The sequence below is a fragment of the Saccoglossus kowalevskii genome, chromosome 15 (assembly GCF_978046115.1).
Source record: "Saccoglossus kowalevskii chromosome 15, keSacKowa6.1, whole genome shotgun sequence".
Classification (NCBI taxonomy): Eukaryota; Metazoa; Hemichordata; class Enteropneusta; family Harrimaniidae; genus Saccoglossus; species Saccoglossus kowalevskii.
Window position 1 is genome coordinate 30,490,733 of NC_140655.1, and position 18,030 is coordinate 30,508,762.

Sequence of the window (18,030 nt, forward strand, 5' to 3'; positions counted from 1 at the left end):
GGTACCAGCCAAATTTAACTACTAGCCACATCGCCTCACATTTGCTATAGTCGCGAACTGACCAGACACTAAGCGAAAATCCCTTTCTGAGCTGAAGCTGAAGTCAATAATCTTAATGCTGTGACTGTAACTTCAGATATCAAATATAAAAGTATGATGAAATTGGGTCGCTTTGGCCTGTCCTTCTGAGAAGTGTGAATCACTTGTTCCATAACCCAATTAAGATAATTACAAAATCTGTGTTCAGCTTGTAAAAGTTGGCCAAGATTAAATAACTTTAGTACTTCAAATAATATTGAATGAATTCCAGCTTACCTTTTTCAAAATCTATTGATAAACTTAGCTAAGAAAAAATAATATTCCATGATATAGTCTGAAATTGTCTGTACTAGCATGATCACATCTCCAATATATCGTAACATAATGTTTGCGTCTTTCTAGTAATGTTGGCAGGATTCGTTCTAATGGTTTCGCTAAACACTTATAGTAAAATCCTATTTGAGCAAAGAATTAATTCTCCAATTATTTAGACACCCGTGGTCCTTCCCTCCTTTTTCTATGAGAGTAATAATAATGCATTATGATCCCGAAGCAAATCGCTCGCCAGTTATAACATAATAAATGGAACCGACCAAGCGGGGGCTCATCAGATTCAGAGAAACATGGAAAAGGTTACTTTGAGCACATCGTTACCAGTCAACCTATTACTTTGAAATAATTGTACCACCGCAATCGTTTATACCTGTGCGTCTTTACACAAAATTGTGTAATCGATTGGTAGTTTTGGAAAACGTTGGCAATTCAGAAAATTAATTTTCTCAATAAATACTGGAATTAGATGTATCATGTGAATTTAGACTAGTTGAGTTTTGAACAGAGGTTTAACTTTTAAGGATAACCTTTGCCAAGTAAAAGTAATTTCTGTCAGAATTAGTTGGAGAATTTATCTAAATTTTTGTGGCATTAGATTTATCTCCAGTGTAAAATAAAAACATAAACTAGGTCGGGAGTGTACATGTTAAAACGTTATGTCAGTATATAAAAGTCACGGGGCTTTATAAGTTACTCCCAGTTATCACCACGGTGATGGCATTGTTCTGAACTACTTTTGTGGATATAGGTCTCCATAACCTTCTGATTTTTACTAATCTTAATATTTGAATATTTCGACTTGAGATAAAAGTTAGTCATTGTCATCGAGCCTTTTTAATATAGAATATTGATGCTTGTGTCTGCTGAAAGTGACGTGGCGCTTTGCTGTGTCTTCAGTTTAAATCCGTGTTTATACGTTCGGAAATTGTTTTATCTCCGGCACTTTTCCCCTTGTTTATCAATGACCTCGTTTGCATAGTTAAATATTGGCCGCACTCCTTAATCATGTCAACTCACTGCCTTGCTTATCTTTGTGATCTATATATTTATCTTCAACAATATGCAAATGGCCCAATACTCTCGAATGTCACTTCTATCATCAATTATTTCCGCCATTGTGTCAGTTCAAATTTTCAGTAATTCGTATTTCCTAATATGGTAGGATGAAAATACCCCGTAAAATACAACAAAATTACGGTACGCTGTAACTTATGGCGTTACGGACCCAAGGATTTGTTAGAATGACTACAGATGAAAACAAAGTCGACGCCCCCAACGACATTCCTTACTCTCGTGAAAGCACATTGTCGACTGAGGGCGTGACTGTCATGAACGGTGCACACTGAATTTCGAGCACATATTCAGTATCATTTCTACTCATACACACGTAATTCCTGAGAAATATTTGTTGTTCGGTGTTTATTAAATGCATCAAAATTTGCTACATTTTAGCATATTTTATTTATTTTTATTCAACATCCCGTGCACCGAACGATTGTGATCAAGCATGGGGAAATACTGATGATTTTCCACGTAATACTCGTCATCGTTAGTGACTTACTCACATTCTCTTTACAACAGACTGGTTTGTTGTTACTGCAAGCGTCCGTCATTCAATAACCTCGTCGATGGCATTTCAGGGAGTTCAAATAAGCCAACCGCATTGTTTTGTTAAATATACTATATATGAATGGATTGATCATGGAATTCAGGTAGAGCAACATACGGCAAATTCCGAGCACCGTGTTGTACGTATCCTTCGGCATTTCGTATCGGTGCAGCCTCATCAAATCCAACATTCTGAATGGGCCGACACATGCGATATAAGTCACAACTGTCCCAGCAAGCATGAATAGCAACCGCTTTTTGACTCTTGCTGATACTCGATTCGCTCTGTTGGGACCATTTGCTGAAATTCTTCGAAAGGTACGCGCAAAACTCCGCAATTTCAGAAACATTAGCACGTATAGAATGGACAAGACGGGTGCAACACACAGCAAAATCACATCATCAATTTTACCAAATAAGTTTATTGTGTAGCAGCGCTCGGCCTCGCAGCTTTTACACATTAAGACTGACTGCGGTAGTATGGTTACGTTGTACGAGGACGGCCAGCACATGTGGTGGCGTGTAACCACGGCGTAACATAAATGCGGTAAAGAATAAACCAGCGTCATCAACCAGGTGATACAGCTGACTCGAGCAGCTACGGCGTGCGTGTGATAGTTACGACACCGTAGAGGGCAGCATATAGCCATGTATCTTTCGCTGGTGATGACAAGAATCAAAATACACGACATGTTCTGCGTGAATCGAGGAACAAACCGAATCAGCTTGCACACCCACTCTTTACCACCGAGTACAGTGAAGTCGTACTGAAATGGAGTCGGGGCCAACAGATATGAGATGAACTTCGGCGGTACAACAGAGGAAAGGAATAAAATATCAACAATAGCCAGATTGATAAGAAAGCAGTTCGTTGCAGAGCGCATCTTTCTTGTACAAAGAACAAGTATAGTCAAAGCGTTTCCTAGGCAACCGATGAGAAAGATGAGAGGCATTCCGATTGTAACGATTGCGATACTTTTCTTCGAGTAAAGATAACCTTTAATGGCCGATTCTAATACCCAAATTGTGTTTGTATCGTTGTGTTTGTGAATACAATCCTCCAATGAATCGCCCAGTATTTCGCTTGTATTGATGAACGTCATTATCCCTGTTGTTGTCATGGTTTTCTCCTTGGCTGAAAGTAAAAATAATTGGCCATTAGTTTTTTTTTTTGGGGGGGGGATATATATTCGTTATTTTGTAACTACCAACAGCGAAACGTTTTGAAGCCTGACAATAACCTTGGCAACTAAGTATTGATCGGGGTTGTGTCAGAAATATTTGGATTATTTTGAATATATTTTCAATTGTAAACGTATACACGCACAGCACTTTCAGATACGCATGGAATATGGTTTCACACTTAATTTGCGCAGAGCACAAGGCATATGATAGCTCAGGGTGTATAAAAATATACAGTTTATGCCCCAAGCACATACAAAGAAGCGTGCACATTGGTTCTAATTATAACACAGTGTGCTGGCCGTTATTGAAATGTCGATCGGTACTACGTGCAGCCCTACACAGGACAGTGTTCGAGGTCAATGCACGAGTAGACGAACAAGATTTATGCTTACGACTCGTCACTATTTTTCCACATTTATGTAAATATTGTAAACAGCAAACCCAACATTAATTTTCAGGTTAAGAACTGTTTGTCATTCTTTTCTGGCCGGGGATTTACGTATGTCAGCATCTCGTTTGCTCTTCTACGTGTAACTCTGAAATACAAGAATCAAGGACCCGTTAACTTATTTCCTCCCATGCTACCGCTAAACGTATATACTTCTCGATATTTCATGGTGTTATAATTGGGATAACCAATTTATCACTAAATAATACAATAATAGCCATTCTTCTAAAAACCTATATCACAATGATTTTCTTTGACTAGAGAATTATCTAGGGAAATGGCCCTGGTGGTCAATAACGATGCTATGTTCCATTAATGAGGACTTGCCCTATAACCCCGGTGAACACATTTTATTCATGTATACACTTATTTTATAAAACTAATGTAAACGGAAGTCTCTCGTGAGATGCAATTATGGACAGATTTCTAAGTGTACAGCAGGATTCAATTCACCCATTGATAGTGGCTCTCTGTGTCACGTAAACACAAGTATGCGGTTCTATAGGCAAAAGGACTTCCTTTGAAAAAAGAGCATTGCTCCTAGAGTCAATGAGACTTTAGTTGGTTAATTCGTCGCAAATTTTGCCAGTCCGTATTAAACATTTAGTATCGTATTTAGCTTTTAGAAAACCGTATTTATTTTTCCATATATGTGTATAATAAACAATTTGACTTTGTTACATATTTCAAGACTAGAAAACACAAACAAGTCTATACAAGTCTGAATACTATAGGAACGTTGTTATTACTTGTTAAAACGTGGGTTAATCTAAACACGAATCAGAATGCCGGTACACTCTTTTAGGGCGAACAGTAGAAAGTCCATTTTACTGTATATATATGTTCTCTTTCGTGTGTTATTTGCCACTGATAATTCTGTATTAGTATTTGATAATAGAATAATATGTCAAATATGCCTAGTTGTTAATTTGTGCAATTCGGCTACAATTGGTACACCACGGTTTTACTTTCATCCACACAATTATTTATATTTAAATTATTATCCCATCGAAACAAAAACTATAATTGCGTTTGCCCAAACTGCCTCAGATTTTGCCAATTCCAAAATCCATAATTATTTATCCATATTATTATTTAAGCATCTGGCAGTATTAATATCCGATAATTAGATGCGTGTATTTATAATGTTATAATTAGCTGGACAACAGAATGATTGTATTGCAATGTGAAAGAAGTTGACAGAACCAGCCTATATAGTTTTAACCCTGGTGAATACCCGAGTCGCTGGTATATTGAAAGATGCTCATTCTAGTTCCTACTTACACAAGACAAAGGAGACATTTACTATAACGGATGTGCTAACAAAAATGTCAAAATTGAAGCAGTAAGTTAACAGTAACAGTTGAGAAAAAAATATAACTTTTAAATATTTTAAATATTGACTTTGTTTAATCAAATTATGATGTGTGCCGTGGTGGTGATCATGGACCCTTGTTGCGATGAATCACAAACAGAGAAACGCAGCCATTCATTCAAGTTCTCAATGTACACGTGTGCGACGAAATAAATTGGCGTTTCAAAATAGAGACAGGTCGGACGGTACGTAAGGCAAACCAATTCTCAGTCAGTCATTCAATATTGAGTTGTGATAAACTTACCTTTCAAAAATTAGCTCAGTGTTTTCACAGCACCGTCTATTGGATTGGTTTTGAACCACACTGAAGGTGGTCGTAATGTCCATCCACTATATTGGCGGTGCGTCGATTGACCCAATTTATACGTCGTTAATGGCACGGATGAGGTCATTCAAGGTACACCACAATTGAACATATTTAACCAGGTTATATCCGCTAGGACAATGCGGCATGTGGCTCAATCAATTATTATAATCGTGACTAGCCTGCCAATATCCGGCGCTGAAATTCACCTGTCACGTGGGGCTTCCGCTAACACGGGTAAGACAGTTTCCGTCTCATTCTCTCACGTGACTTAGTATTCGTTTCTTGAAAAACGACGGAATGTTTAAATAAATGATTCTTGAACAGCATGAATATACACATCAGCTGTGTTTACTTAGTGTTCGATACAGTAACATCAGCTGATCATATATATTACGAATAATAAATATGTATATATGTAAATATTTGCCATCGAATCTATCGATAATGCCATATCTGATCAAGTCTTTTGACGTTTTATCACGTGACACTACCTATATTCATTTCGAGTACACTTGGAGCAAGAAAATAATGTCGTGTTGCTCAATTATATTTTCAGACAGGCACTTTTAATATTATAAGGTTATTACGAAGATACCTCAAAGTATGCACGAAGACAGTACAGCGGCAGTATCGACCGACGCGCAGCGGAGGTCGATGCGACAGCGTACTGTCTGAGTGCATACTTTGAGGTATCTTCGTAATAACCTTATTATTATTATACATCTTTTCCTTCCAATGATACATCATGGGAATGCCGAAATCCAAAAAGTTTAGAACAGAATCAGCGAACTTATTTGTGTGGAGTCCGGTCAAATCCTGGTGGCAGCCATGTTTGTTTTTATTATTAGAGGACGCTTACGCGCGTAATCATTCCATATTTGGAATTCGCATTTCCTAATATGGTAGTATGAAAATACCCCGTAAAATACCGCAAAATTACGGCACGCTGTAACTTATGGCGTTACGGTGACAGATGTTTAATATTACATAATTACACCACAATAGAAACATCTTACAGAAGTACTGCAAGAGTATTCATGTGTGTTTTAAAATGTAGCATATCCTTTTTCGCTTAGGTCTGAGACTGGATATGAGTGAAACTCAAATTCTTGCGTGTTAGTCACCATAATATCATGGGTACAGGGTTTATTAGTTTGATCACAATTCGAGTTATAATAAAATGTATTATTTCTGTTTCACTCAGAAAGAGCTTACGTGTTTGCCAACGAAACGTTTCCACAAGAACATTGTATTTGGAAAACAAGATGTCATTAATTCTAATTGCACTGGATCTGTGGCTATTTTGACACCAATGAAGGATTGAGCCCGAAAATTGTCTAAATGAGTGTTAACATCAATCATTGATTATAATAACATGATTTAATAGGCATAGCTTTTAGATAATTAGTTTCACCGATACATAGTGTAAGGGTATGCAGCAACTGTCGTATGTTTTGGATACATACGTTATTAATGCGGTCAGGTTCCACCAGTGCATTACATAGTACATCGATATTAAAATAATAAATAGAAGTAAGCTTATCAATCTATATCTGATTATACAGCTTTCAAAATATTACATTGATTTATATAATATTAATGTGTATTGATTAATTGTACCAAACTCATCATTGCGACACGTTTCTTGGTACACTGATCGCTGTCACCATCATACAATATTTACATGGTCTTGCATATTCTACGAGCGTGCTTGGGAGTGAAAGGTGTGTACACAGCTCAGAATTATCTTGAGAATTGCGAGAAAGTTGTTATATGTTTGTTTTAATTAATGCATAATAAAGAATTATGGATGATTGTTTTCATTGTCCGTTTATGCACAATAAAGAAGCTCTATCCGCATGAATGAGTTGATCTGAAAGTCGGTTGGTATACATACTTTGTTATCATGTGACATTATGCCTGAGTACCTCATCAAAACCGCCATATTGTGTGATGTGTCATTGAAACATACTTGCTGAAATAATCTTTCAATTTTCAAGGTTTTGGAGATAAATATTTTATTTGTAAATGTGATATCCTGAATGTCCTGTAACCTCTCTGCTTGGTTTACGTTTGAACTGTGTATCGAGAAGAAATACACACCTAGTCAGCATACATCTAAGCATACTAAAAATATGTTATTGGCAAGAACACGATACACAGAATAGCAGACATGTGTCATGACTCAGTATTATCTCCCTGTGTGTTCGCAAGCCATTTCCAGTGAAACACGGTACAGCTTGTGTTAATGTGTCGACCACGTGAGTTCGGCATTGATTCGAAACAACCCTGCTGTATTAAATATATTTGCAATTATAATGACGTCACTGATCTTATTAACAGTGAAGTAAGCAAATAACACCGAATAAACGGCAAGGTAAAGACTATGTCTAATTATAGTAAATACGTACTGCGTGCGTGCCTTGCCGTTTATTCGGTGTTATTTGCTTACTTTACTTCCTATGTCGACAGCAACTATGAGTTTAAAATTATTTCTCAGTACTTATCCACTGTTACAATGCTGTACCATTACTTTCACCATCCTAATACAGCCAGACCTGAAGGCCTTTGCCGCATTCTGGCCATGCTGTGTGGCGCGTATCGCGTGAACGGGTTTCATGTTCTCTGCACGTAATAAGCTCGGTTATTAAGCATCTTTTCTTGGGGATGCCCGGTGGCCGAGGGGAAGACGTGTAGTGGCGTGAAGTTAGGCGATTTGGTGCCGTACGCGAGCGCCGGTTCGAGTCACGCACGCAGTACGTATTTACTATAATTAGACATAGTCTTTACCTTGCCGTTTATTCGGTGTTATTTGCTTACTTTACTTCCTATGTCGACAGCAACTATGAGTTTAAAATTATTTCTCAGTACTTATTCACAGTGAGACTAGCGTTCAGTTATGTTGTGGTGGCCGAAAATGATAACTACATAGAACTGATCAAACATGCATTACGATTCATGGCTTTTGTTTAGGATTAATGATTTCATCACGTGCAATTATATCTTTATTTGTCTGTGTATAGATTACAAGCCCAGAGAATCCCATACATGCTGTGTTGAAACGTCAATCCGACATTTACCAACTTGACACCGAAATTATAATGCTACTCATAAGACGGGTACACCATATCATACTTCATTATTGTCGTTACTACCCAAGACAAAACAGAATTTGTGTCGAAGCGTGTATACAAGGCAGGATTTGATACGTCGAAGTAACCTGGATAGCCAATCAGACACACTCTTGTAAATAGCTTTGCACTGTCTCCAATATTGATTTGTATATAAGAAGTGGATAAAGCTGGACATGGCATTTGTCAGTACAATGTCTTCATTTGTCAATATATCAAGTTCATTCACAGTTATATTATGTTCATTTGTCAGTACAATGTCTTCATTTGTCAATATATCATGTTCATTCACAGTTATATTATGTTCATTTGTCAGTACAATGTCTTCATTTGTCAATATATCATGTTCATTCACAGTTATACTATTTTATTTGTCAGTACAATATGTCCATTCGTCATTGTGTCATGTTCATTCACAGTTATACTATGGTCATTTGTCAGTACAATATGTTCATTTGTCATTATATCATGTCCATTCTCCGTTATAGTATGTTCATCTGTCAGTACAATGTGTTCATTCGTCTGTATATCATGTTCATTCACAGTTATACTATGTTCATTTGTCAGTACAATATGTTCATTTGTCATTATATCATGTCCATTCACAGTTATATTATGTTCATTTGTCAGTACAATATCTTCATTTGTCAATATATCATGTGCATTCACAGTTATATTATGTACATTGTCAGTACAATATCTTCATTTGTCAATATATCATGTTCATTCACAGTTATATTATGTTCATTTGTCAGTACAATGTCTTCATTTGTCAATATATCATGTTCATTCACAGTTATATTATGTTCATTTGTCAGTACAATGTCTTCATTTGTCAATATATCATGTTCATTCACAGTTATATTATGTTCATTTGTCAGTACAATGTCTTCATTTGTCAATATATCATGTTCATTCACTGTTATACTATGTTCATTTGTCGGTACAATATGTTCATTCGTCTGTATATCATGTTCATTCATAGTTATACTATGGTCATTTGTCAGTACAATATGTTCATTTGTCATTATATCATGTTCATTCTCCGTTATAGTATGTTCATCTGTCAGTACAATGTGTTCATTCGTCTGTATATCATGTTCATTCACAGTTATACTATGTTCATTTGTCAGTACAATATGTTCATTTGTCATTATATCATGTCCATTCACAGTTATATTATGTTCATTTGTCAGTACAATATCTTCATTTGTCAATATATCATGTTCATTCACAGTTATATTATGTTCATTTGTCAGTACAATATCTTCATTTGTCAATATATCATGTTCATTCACAGTTATATTATGTTCATTTGTCAGTACAATATCTTCATTTGTATTTATTGATTCGGTAACTCAATCCTAGCCACATTGTATGAAATAAAAACAATTTTCAGTACTACAGGATCACCCTCTATTCATTGTATTTATTGTGAATATAACTTGTTCAAATCAATTTTTTATCTTGATTATCTAACTCATTGTCGAGTTCTAATGAGTATCAAAATATTTGTGAGAGAACTGTGAATGAAGGGAAAAAAAGCTAAATAACATAGAATCGGTTAATGAATATCTTGAAGTAGTTCGTATTGTCTAAGTATCATTTTGGTTAAATCTAGGGTCACTATAATATGAGAGAGTTGGTAACATTTGCTAGCAGATTGGTGAATGGTACTACTCAATGCCAAATCAATTACAGTTCGGGAATATGTTTTTATTTCATGTAATGTGTTTACAAAAGAAACATGTACACGGGTTTTACAGGCGACAACCGCTGAGCAATCCTACTGCAAAAATGCTTTGTGGCCCTTGTCAAAACAATATGTTCATTCGTCATTATATCATGTCCATTCACCATTATAGTATGTTCATTTGTCAGTACAATATGTTCATTTGTCATTATACCATGTCCATTCACCGTTATACTATTTCATTTGTCAGTACAATATGTCCATTCGTCATTGTGTCATGTTCATTCACAGTTATACTATGATCATTTGTGAGTACAATATGTTCATTCGTCATTATATCATGTCCATTCACCGTTATACTATTTTATTTGTCAGTACAATATGTCCATTCGTCATTGTGTCATGTTCATTCACAGTTATACTATGGTCATTTGTCAGTACAGTGTGTTCATTTGTCATTATATAATGTCCATTCTCCGTTATAGTATGTTCATTTGTCAGTACAATATGTTCATTTGTCATTATATCATATCCATTCACCGTTATATTATGTCCATTTGTCAGAACAAAATGTTCATTTGTCATTATATCATGTCCATTCACAGTTATACTATGTTCATTTGTTATTACAGTAAGTTCATTTGTCATTATATCATGTCCATTCACCGTTACACTATGTTCATTGGTCAACATTTCATGTCCATTCAGCGTTATACTATGTTCATTTGTCATTACACTGTGTTCATTTGTCATTATACCATGTCCATTCATCGTTATAATATGTTCATTTGTCATTACAGTATGTTCGTTTGTCATTATATCATGTCCATCCACCGTTATATTGTGTTCATTTGTCAGTACAATATGTTCATTTGTCATTATATCATGTTCATTCACCGTTATACTATGTTCATTTGTCAGTACAATATGTTCATTCGTCATTGTGTCATGTTCATTCACAGTTATACTATGTTCATTTGTCAGTACAATATGTTCATTTGTCATTATATCATGTCCATGCTCCGTTATAGTATGTTCATTTGTCAGTACAATGTGTTCATTCGTCTGTATATCATGTTCATTCACAGTTATACTATGTTCATTTGTCAGTAGAATATGTTCATTTGTCATTATATCATGTCCATTCACGTTATAGTATGTTCATTTGTCAGTACAATATGTTCATTTGTCATTTTATCATGTTCATTCACCGTTATACTATGTTCATTTGTCAGTACAATATGTTCATTCGTCATTGTGTCATGTGCATTCACAGTTATAGTATGTTCATTTGTCAGTACAATATGTTCGTTCGTCATTGTGTCATGTTCATTCACAGTTATACTATGGTCATTTGTCAGTACAATATGTTCATTTGTCATTATATCATGCCCATTCACCGTTATACTATGTTCATTTGTCAGTACAATATGTTCAGTTGTCATTATATCATGCCCATTCTCCGTTATAGTATGTTCATTTGTCAGTACAATGTGTTCATTCGTCTGTATATCATGTTCATTCACAGTTCTACTATGTTCATTTGTCAGTAGAATGTGTTCATTTGTCATTATATCATGTCCATTCACCGTTATACTATGTTCATTTGTCGGTAAAATATGTTCATTCGTCATTATATCATGTCCATTCACAGTTATACTATGTTCATTTGTCAGTACAATATGTCCATTCATCGTTATAATATGCTCATTTGTCATTACAGCATGTTCGTTTGTCATTATATCATGTCCATCCACCGTTATAATAGGTTCATTTGTCAGTACAATATGTTAATTCGTCATTGTGTCATGTTCATTCACAGTTATACTATAATCATTTGTCAGTACAGTATGTTCATTTGTCATTATATCATGTCCATTCTCAGTTATAGTATGTTAATTTGTCAGTGCAATATGTTCATTTGTCATTATATCATGTTCATTCACCGTTATACTATGTTCATTTGTCAGTACAATATGTTCATTCGTCATTGTGTCATGTTCATTCACAGTTATACTATGTTCATTTGTCAGTACAATATGTCCATTCACCGTTATAATATGTTCATTTGTCATTACAGTATGTTCGTTTGTCATTATATCATGTCCATCCACCGTTATATTGTGTTCATTTGTCAGTACAATATGTTCATTTGTCATTATATCATGCCCATTCACCGTTATAATATGTTCATTTGTCAGTGCAATATGTCCATTCGTCATTGTGTCATGTTCATTCACAGTTATACTATGATCATTTGTGAGTACAATATGTTCATTCGTCATTATATCATGTCCATTCACCGTTATACTATTTTATTTGTCAGTACAATATGTCCATTCGTCATTGTGTCATGTTCATTCACAGTTATACTATGGTCATTTGTCAGTACAGTGTGTTCATTTGTCATTATATAATGTCCATTCTCCGTTATAGTATGTTCATTTGTCAGTACAATATGTTCATTTGTCATTATATCATATCCATTCACCGTTATATTATGTCCATTTGTCAGAACAAAATGTTCATTTGTCATTATATCATGTCCATTCACAGTTATACTATGTTCATTTGTTATTACAGTAAGTTCATTTGTCATTATATCATGTCCATTCACCGTTACACTATGTTCATTGGTCAACATTTCATGTCCATTCAGCGTTATACTATGTTCATTTGTCATTACACTGTGTTCATTTGTCATTATACCATGTCCATTCATCGTTATAATATGTTCATTTGTCATTACAGTATGTTCGTTTGTCATTATATCATGTCCATCCACCGTTATATTGTGTTCATTTGTCAGTACAATATGTTCATTTGTCATTATATCATGTTCATTCACCGTTATACTATGTTCATTTGTCAGTACAATATGTTCATTCGTCATTGTGTCATGTTCATTCACAGTTATACTATGTTCATTTGTCAGTACAATATGTTCATTTGTCATTATATCATGTCCATGCTCCGTTATAGTATGTTCATTTGTCAGTACAATGTGTTCATTCGTCTGTATATCGTGTTCATTCACAGTTATACTATGTTCATTTGTCAGTAGAATATGTTCATTTGTCATTATATCATGTCCATTCACGTTATAGTATGTTCATTTGTCAGTACAATATGTTCATTTGTCATTTTATCATGTTCATTCACCGTTATACTATGTTCATTTGTCAGTACAATATGTTCATTCGTCATTGTGTCATGTGCATTCACAGTTATAGTATGTTCATTTGTCAGTACAATATGTTCGTTCGTCATTGTGTCATGTTCATTCACAGTTATACTATGTTCATTTGTCAGTACAATATGTCCGTTCGTCATTGTGCCATGTTCATTCACAGTTATACTATGGTCATTTGTCAGTACAATATGTTCATTTGTCATTATATCATGCCCATTCACCGTTATACTATGTTCATTTGTCAGTACAATATGTTCAGTTGTCATTATATCATGCCCATTCTCCGTTATAGTATGTTCATTTGTCAGTACAATGTGTTCATTCGTCTGTATATCATGTTCATTCACAGTTCTACTATGTTCATTTGTCAGTAGAATGTGTTCATTTGTCATTATATCATGTCCATTCACCGTTATACTATGTTCATTTGTCGGTAAAATATGTTCATTCGTCATTATATCATGTCCATTCACAGTTATACTATGTTCATTTGTCAGTACAATATGTCCATTCATCGTTATAATATGCTCATTTGTCATTACAGCATGTTCGTTTGTCATTATATCATGTCCATCCACCGTTATAATAGGTTCATTTGTCAGTACAATATGTTAATTCGTCATTGTGTCATGTTCATTCACAGTTATACTATAATCATTTGTCAGTACAGTATGTTCATTTGTCATTATATCATGTCCATTCTCAGTTATAGTATGTTAATTTGTCAGTGCAATATGTTCATTTGTCATTATATCATGTTCATTCACCGTTATACTATGTTCATTTGTCAGTACAATATGTTCATTCGTCATTGTGTCATGTTCATTCACAGTTATACTATGTTCATTTGTCAGTACAATATGTCCATTCACCGTTATAATATGTTCATTTGTCATTACAGTATGTTCGTTTGTCATTATATCATGTCCATCCACCGTTATATTGTGTTCATTTGTCAGTACAATATGTTCATTTGTCATTATATCATGCCCATTCACCGTTATAATATGTTCATTTGTCAGTGCAATATGTCCATTCGTCATTGTGTCATGTTCATTCACAGTTATACTATGATCATTTGTGAGTACAATATGTTCATTCGTCATTATATCATGTCCATTCACCGTTATACTATTTTATTTGTCAGTACAATATGTCCATTCGTCATTGTGTCATGTTCATTCACAGTTATACTATGGTCATTTGTCAGTACAGTGTGTTCATTTGTCATTATATAATGTCCATTCTCCGTTATAGTATGTTCATTTGTCAGTACAATATGTTCATTTGTCATTATATCATATCCATTCACCGTTATATTATGTCCATTTGTCAGAACAAAATGTTCATTTGTCATTATATCATGTCCATTCACAGTTATACTATGTTCATTTGTTATTACAGTAAGTTCATTTGTCATTATATCATGTCCATTCACCGTTACACTATGTTCATTGGTCAACATTTCATGTCCATTCAGCGTTATACTATGTTCATTTGTCATTACACTGTGTTCATTTGTCATTATACCATGTCCATTCATCGTTATAATATGTTCATTTGTCATTACAGTATGTTCGTTTGTCATTATATCATGTCCATCCACCGTTATATTGTGTTCATTTGTCAGTACAATATGTTCATTTGTCATTATATCATGTTCATTCACCGTTATACTATGTTCATTTGTCAGTACAATATGTTCATTCGTCATTGTGTCATGTTCATTCACAGTTATACTATGTTCATTTGTCAGTACAATATGTTCATTTGTCATTATATCATGTCCATGCTCCGTTATAGTATGTTCATTTGTCAGTACAATGTGTTCATTCGTCTGTATATCATGTTCATTCACAGTTATACTATGTTCATTTGTCAGTAGAATATGTTCATTTGTCATTATATCATGTCCATTCACGTTATAGTATGTTCATTTGTCAGTACAATATGTTCATTTGTCATTTTATCATGTTCATTCACCGTTATACTATGTTCATTTGTCAGTACAATATGTTCATTCGTCATTGTGTCATGTGCATTCACAGTTATAGTATGTTCATTTGTCAGTACAATATGTTCGTTCGTCATTGTGTCATGTTCATTCACAGTTATACTATGTTCATTTGTCAGTACAATATGTCCGTTCGTCATTGTGCCATGTTCATTCACAGTTATACTATGGTCATTTGTCAGTACAATATGTTCATTTGTCATTATATCATGCCCATTCACCGTTATACTATGTTCATTTGTCAGTACAATATGTTCAGTTGTCATTATATCATGCCCATTCTCCGTTATAGTATGTTCATTTGTCAGTACAATGTGTTCATTCGTCTGTATATCATGTTCATTCACAGTTCTACTATGTTCATTTGTCAGTAGAATGTGTTCATTTGTCATTATATCATGTCCATTCACCGTTATACTATGTTCATTTGTCGGTAAAATATGTTCATTCGTCATTATATCATGTCCATTCACAGTTATACTATGTTCATTTGTCAGTACAATATGTCCATTCATCGTTATAATATGCTCATTTGTCATTACAGCATGTTCGTTTGTCATTATATCATGTCCATCCACCGTTATAATAGGTTCATTTGTCAGTACAATATGTTAATTCGTCATTGTGTCATGTTCATTCACAGTTATACTATAATCATTTGTCAGTACAGTATGTTCATTTGTCATTATATCATGTCCATTCTCAGTTATAGTATGTTAATTTGTCAGTGCAATATGTTCATTTGTCATTATATCATGTTCATTCACCGTTATACTATGTTCATTTGTCAGTACAATATGTTCATTCGTCATTGTGTCATGTTCATTCACAGTTATACTATGTTCATTTGTCAGTACAATATGTCCATTCACCGTTATAATATGTTCATTTGTCATTACAGTATGTTCGTTTGTCATTATATCATGTCCATCCACCGTTATATTGTGTTCATTTGTCAGTACAATATGTTCATTTGTCATTATATCATGCCCATTCACCGTTATAATATGTTCATTTGTCAGTGCAATATGTTCATTCGTGATTGTGTCATGTTCATTCACAGTTATACTATGTTCATTTGTCAGTACAATATGTTCATTTGTCATTATATCATGTCCATTCTCCGTTATAGTATGTTCATTTGTCAGTGAAATGTGTTCATTCGTCTGTATATCATGTTCATTCACAGTTATACTATGTTCATTTGTCAGTAGAATGTGTTCATTTGTCATTATATCATGTCCATTCACCGTTATAGTATGTTCATTTGTCAGTGCAATATGTTCATTCGTCATTGTGTCATGTTCATTCACAGTTATACTATGTTCATTTGTCAGTACAATGTGTTCATTCGTCTGTATATCATGTTCATTCACAGTTATATTATGTTCATTTGTCAGTAGAATGTGTTCATTTGTCATTATATCATGTCCATTCACCGTTATACTATGTTCATTTGTCAGTACAATATGTTCATTTGTCATTATATCATATCCATTCACCGTTATATTATGTCCATTTGTCAGAACAAAATGTTCATTTGTCATTATATCATGTCCATTCACAGTTATACTATGTTCATTTGTTATTACAATAAGTTCATTTGTCATTATATCATGTCCATCCACCGTTACACCATGTTCATTGGTCAACATTTCATGTCCATTCAGCGTTATACTATGTTCATTTGTCATCACACTATGTTCATTTGTCATTATACCATGTCCATTCATCGTTATAATATGTTCATTTGTCATTACAGTATGTTCGTTTGTCATTATATCATGTCCATCCACCGTTATATCGTTATATTGTGTTCATTTGTCAGTAGAATGTGTTCATTTGTCATTATATCATGTCCATTCACCGTTATACTATGTTCATTTGTCAGTACAATATGTCCATTCGTCGTTATAATATGTTCATTTGTCATTACAGCATGTTCGTTTGTCATTATATCATGTCCATCCACCGTTATAATAGGTTCATTTGTCAGTACAATATGTTAATTCGTCATTGTGTCATGTTCATTCACAGTTATACTATAATCATTTGCCAGTACAGTATGTTCATTTGTCATTATATCATTCCATTCTCAGTTATAGTATGTTCATTTGTCAGTGCAATATGTTCATTTGTTATTATATCATGTCCATTCGCCGTTATACTATGTTCATTTGTCAGTACAATATGTTCATTCGTCATTGTGTCATGTTCATTCACAGTTATACTATGTTCATTTGTCAGTACAATATGTCCATTCACCGTTATAATGTGTTCATTTGTCATTACAGTATGTTCATTTGTCATTATATCATGCCCATTCACCGTTATACTATGTTCATTTATCAGTGCAATATGTTCATTCGTCATTGTGTCATGTTCATTCACAGTTATACTATGTTCATTTGTCAGTACAGTATGTTCATTTGTCATTATATCATGTCCATTCTCAGTTATAGTATGTTCATTTGTCAGTACAATATGTTCATTTGTCATTATATCATGTCCATTCTCCGTTATAGTATGTTCATTTGTCAGTACAATGTGTTCATTCGTCTGTATATTATGTTCATTCACAGTTAAACTATGTTCATTTGTCATTATATCATGTCCATTCTCAGTTATAGTATGTTCATTTGTCAGTACAATATGTTCATTCACAGTTATATTATGTTCATTTGTCAGTAGAATGTGTTCATTT

General features: G+C 34.1%; 1 protein-coding gene across 1 annotated transcript; it reads right to left on the reverse strand.

The window, feature by feature from the left end:
• Positions 1–1,985: 1,985 nt before the first annotated feature.
• On the reverse strand, positions 1,986–3,083 carry LOC102803381 (allatostatin-A receptor-like). The gene has a single exon (XM_006819242.1). It carries the CDS (start codon positions 3,081–3,083, stop codon positions 1,986–1,988), a length of 1,098 nt encoding a protein of 365 aa, XP_006819305.1.
• Between the last annotated feature and the right edge of the window lie 14,947 nt (positions 3,084–18,030).